General features: G+C 55.0%; 1 protein-coding gene across 2 annotated transcripts in view; it reads right to left on the bottom strand.

The window, feature by feature from the left end:
* Positions 1-329: 329 nt before the first annotated feature.
* nova2 (NOVA alternative splicing regulator 2) overlaps positions 330-4,757 on the bottom strand; it is a 30,754-nt gene continuing 26,326 nt past the window's right edge. For both annotated transcript variants that reach the window (XM_067246804.1, XM_067246803.1), the window contains one exon: positions 330-1,537. In XM_067246804.1, the coding sequence (XP_067102905.1) occupies positions 521-1,537 (1,017 nt within the window). In that variant the 3' untranslated portion in view covers positions 330-520. The remainder of the gene's footprint in view (positions 1,538-4,757) is intronic.

Consider the following 4,757-nt stretch of genomic DNA (forward strand, 5'->3'; position numbering starts at 1 on the left):
AAAAAAGAAAAAGGGAAAATACCCTATCTTGTGAGCTACACGGGGGTGGAGGTGGGGGAGGGGCTGATTCCATGGGGTGGACCCCCAGTACCCCCACCGCCCCACCCCCTCTAACCCACAATGCAGCACGGCAGCATGCCAGTCTAACTTGGCATTCACCACTGTCCGGAGAATACACAGAACGACAAAAAAAAATTATTAATTTACTAAAACAATAAAACAAAACAATAAAAAATCCCGAAAGATCAAGACTTAAGTAATAAAACCCTTATTTACATTTTACACATTTTTTTTTTCTTGGTTTTTCGGCTCGCCACTTTCTCCTCTCTCCCAGCAGATTTTTGCGTCGCATCATTTTTTGAATACTGAAAACACGAGGAAAACACGCGATTCCCTCTCCGACATTCTGGCTCTCCTCCTCTCTCTTCCGTCACTCACTCTCTCACATTCCATTCCTCATCCAGCCCCCACTCTTTTTTTTCCCTCCACTCTTTTATTTTCTGTTTCTCCGATCCCTCTTTTATCCCACCTTCTGTGGGTTGGTGGCGCGTACCCCCTGCTCGTACGTGATTCGCTGGCTGATCAGGTACTGCGCGGCCTGCGTGGCGGCCTGGGAGCCCGTGATGGTGACTTTACGGTTCCGGGTTCCCGGGATGAACTCGCCCTTCTTGGAGATCTGGATCCTGGCGCCAGTCAGCTCCTGGTACTCCACTAGCGTCTTCCCTCCCTTCCCTAAGATGGCTCCCACCAGATTCTCAGGCACGGCGATCTCCACCACTTCCTTAGCGCCTTCCGCCAGCTTCTCTGTCGCTAGCAGCGAGGACGCCACCAGCGGTGACGCTGCGCTCAAGTAGCCATTGGTCGCCCCAGCGGCCGCAAGCGAGCCCAGCGAAAAGCCCCCGAGGCCGGCCGGGTGGCCCGCGCTGGTGGAGGCGTCGCTAGCGTAAGATGCTAACAGGTTAGCGGCGGCTGCTGCTGCTGGGTTGGCGTTAGCCGCCACGGCAGCTAGCACCCCGCTAGCAGCAGCAGGGTTGAGACCCAGGCCCAGGGAGTTGGTGTTGTAGCCGTAGCTGGCCAGCGTGTTGAGAGCCGAGGTGATGGTCAGCAGGTCATTGCCTGAGAAGCTGGACATGGTGGTGGGGAAGGCACCCACGCCCGCGAGGCTGGCCTGGCCCAGGAGGCTGGAGGCCGTGGCGGCTGCGGCTGCGGCTGCAGAGGGCATCACCTCAGCAGAGTTGGCGTAGGGGGAGCCGGTGGGGTTGGAGTTGGCCACGGGGCCCGAGATGTTGGAGTAGGAAATGTTGAGGCAGCTGCTGCTCTGTGGGTCCTCCTGGATCTTCTGGACGATGATTTCCACCGCCTTGCGGTTCTGCTCGGGTTCCCCGCTGATGGTGACCACGCGCTCCTGCAGGTTGATGCCCTCGGGCTTCTGGGACAGCTGCACCCAGGCGCCGCTCTGCTCCATCACCGCCTTCACCGTGGCCCCGCCCTTACCGATGATCAGGCCTGCCGTGCTGTTGGGCACGATCAGCTTGGCCTGGGGGCAGGGAGGGGGGAGGAGGAGGGGAGGGGGAGCGAGGAGAGAGGGGGAGAGAGCGAGAAAGAGGAGGGAGATTATAGACAGGAAGGTGAGCAGAGGGAGAGAAAGAGAGACAATGAATAGGAGAGAAAGAGAATGGGAGAGAGGGGGGATGAGTGAAGGGGAGAGAGGGGAGAAAGAGACATGGAGAGAGAGGAAACAGATTTATGGTTATTGCACTGTTGTCCATTTACTCCATTCTGCAGAACTGTGTGATCAATTAATGAAGTAGTTAAATCTGCAGCAAATGGACAGAGTAGGTTAACAGTGACTAATTGACTGCTATTTTGAGGGACAGAGAGCAGGGTGACTCAGGAGAGGAGACACACACTCCAGAAACGGCCAGAACAAGTGATGGAGGAATGGAGATGACCAGCAGAGAGAGACGTGCTTGAGTAGAACCAGCGTGTCACATTCCAGAGAGAGAGGGGATCTCAAGCTTGAAAGGAGGGCGAGAGACAGCAGAGGAGATGTAAAGAAGGAAAGAAAGAAAGAAAAAAATAAGCCGGCTTCTCATAGACCAAGACCCGACAAAGACTGATACAGAGAGCAAAATGTAGAACGGACGGTTTCCAACATTAAAAACGCATTAACAAGGAGTTAGAGAAGGATAGAAGAGAGAGATGGGTGGGGGGGGGGGGGGGGGGGGGTAGGAGAGAAAGAGTTTTTCTCCTCTGTTTCCTGGCTGTGAATCACTGCTTCTAAAGAGGGTTCTCGTGAAAAGGCCTGACTCCCAGGGGTCAGCGTTGCCACGGCAACCCTGCTCCAGCGTTCAAGGGGTAGTGAAAGGGAGCCGCGTTGCTACGTGTCTGCGACGCGTAGCAACAGACGCAGACACACACACCCCCACATCCACACAAACACTCACACATTCATTCACACAAACACACACGGCCATAAACAGCCTTACACACTTTGCATATACCTTCCGGTGGGTTTTTACATTATAATTGACATTGTGCATTTATAGTACACTTAACACACACAGACGCACACACACCAAACCACACTTCTGACACATTCCATGTGCTCTCCAAGAACCCTGGCACAACAGAGACTGTGACCCCAAGTGTCTCCGTCTGAGGTCAGGGTTAGCCTTAAGCCTTATCCCCTCTCTGCAGAACCACCTCACTAAACCGCCATTACAGGGTTGTCTGTGTGTTCAAACAAGACGTCATGACGACAGACGCCGTGGCAATAGGAAGGTTTGCCCATTCAAGAGAATGAGGGGAGAGGAGTGTTAGCTGAGGGGACAGAGAGAAGGAAGGGAGGACAGAGTGAGAGAGAGACATACAGAGACACACAGAGAGAGAGATAATGTAAGGGGTTGTTAGCATGGCGTACATGTTTCTTTATCATGCTAAGCCTCATCCACTCCCTCATCCACTCCCCTCTCTCTCTCTCTCTCTCTCTCTCTCTCTCTCTCTCTCTCTCTCTCTCTCTCTCTCTCTCTCTCTCTCTCTCTTTCTCTCCTTGTTTACTGCAGTACAAAAGAAAAACTCCCAATGTCTCTGTCAAGCTGTGTGTATGAGTGTTTGAGAGTGCGTATGTATGCTTGTGTATATGTGTGTGTGTGTGTATGCTCTCTGCAGGCTCGTTTACCCAAGCCATCACGGTGGCGTTAAATTTACATAGAAATTGAAAAATTAGCTGAACTAAGGAGATAAGGCCCTGACTTCAAACCCTCCTGAACAGCTGTGATTCAGCAGGGAAGGTTAGTGAACCGCCCAGCGTCCCCGTGTGTGTCAGGACAGGAGACATGTGGGTGGGGAACAGAGGGGTCAGCCCACAGCTCATAGACGTGAGGAGCTGGAGCGGGGGGGGGGGGGGGGGCAGCTTGCGCTGGTTCTGGAAGAGTACACACCCTCAGCCCTGAGTCTCTAGCTCCTCAAACCTTTTGTGAACGGAGAGGCAGGGAGGGAGTGAGGCAGGGAGGTCGAAAGGTGGGGAGGCAGGGAAGGGGTGAGGCACGGAGGTAGGGAGGGCAGGAGACATGGAGGTAGAGAGGCAGGGAGGCAGGAAGGCAAGGAGATAGGGAGGTAGAGGCAGGATATTAAGCCGTGTTTTAGTCAAGCCCCCACTTTGCGCTGGATGAAAGAAGACAGGGGGAGGGAGGAGGAGGCATAGAAGATGCTCCCAAGAATCCTTTTAATCTTCTGCCTCGCAAAAGACACACACACACGCACGCGCGCGCACGCTGCGCCGGGTGTGTGTGAGATAGGACAGCCGTGTGTGAGCTGTGGGACACCATCAGCCCTAACGATGGAGGCGGCGCTGCTCTGACATGGAGCTGCTGCATGTTTAATGAGGCTCCCTCACGCCGCTCACACTGCCTGTCCCCTTGTTCTCCCTGCTCTGGGTAGGACGCCACCCCCACCCCCGCATGCACTCCCCCCCCCCCCCGGCCCCTCACCCCCCCTTCTCCTTCTTCCCACCATCCTCCCTCTCTTTCGGCTTTCCGTTGTCGCTCTCTCGTCACAAGCGCCCATTTTAATTTGAAATAATCGTCTCGTCGTCCCTCCGAGTTTGAGCTGATGCCCGCAGTTCTATTTTGAAGGCTGTGTGTGTGTGTGTTTGTGTGAGAGAGAACAGCAGTGTGCGTGCGCTGGAGAGCGGGCTGCTGATTGTGGAGTGTGTTTGTGTGTGAGAGACTGTGAGTGTGTGTGTGTGTGTGAGAGAGAGAGACTATGTGAGTGTGTGTGTGGCAATGCGTGTGTGTGTGCGTAGCGGAGTTAAGAATAGAGCTTTGTGGACAGATAAATGGGCTGAGCTGAGATAGTGCTGCTGAACGGGGCTAATACTGAGACTGGAGCCCTCGGCTCACCCTGCAGTCAGGGAGGAGGGGAGGGGGGGGAGAGAGGGAGGAGGAGGACAGAGGGAGGGAGGAGGAGAAGAGAGGGAGGAGGACAGAGGGAGGGAGGGAGGAGGAGGAGAAGAGAGGGAGGAGGACAGAGGGAGGGAGGGAGGAGGAAGAGAGAGGGGAGCGGGAGAGGAGCGGCAGGGAGGGAGGGAGGAGGAGAGAGGGAGGATGAGGGAGGGAGGAGGAGAGAGGGATGAGAGGGAGGAGAGAGAGAGGGAGGAGGAGAGGGACTGAGGACAGAGGGAGGAGGAGAGAGGGAAGGGAGAGAAGGAATGGGGGGAAGGAAAGATGGGGTGTTAAAAGAGAGTTGTTGGAACA

Source organism: Osmerus mordax, chromosome 11, assembly GCF_038355195.1.
Source record: "Osmerus mordax isolate fOsmMor3 chromosome 11, fOsmMor3.pri, whole genome shotgun sequence".
Lineage (NCBI taxonomy): Eukaryota > Metazoa > Chordata > Actinopteri > Osmeriformes > Osmeridae > Osmerus > Osmerus mordax.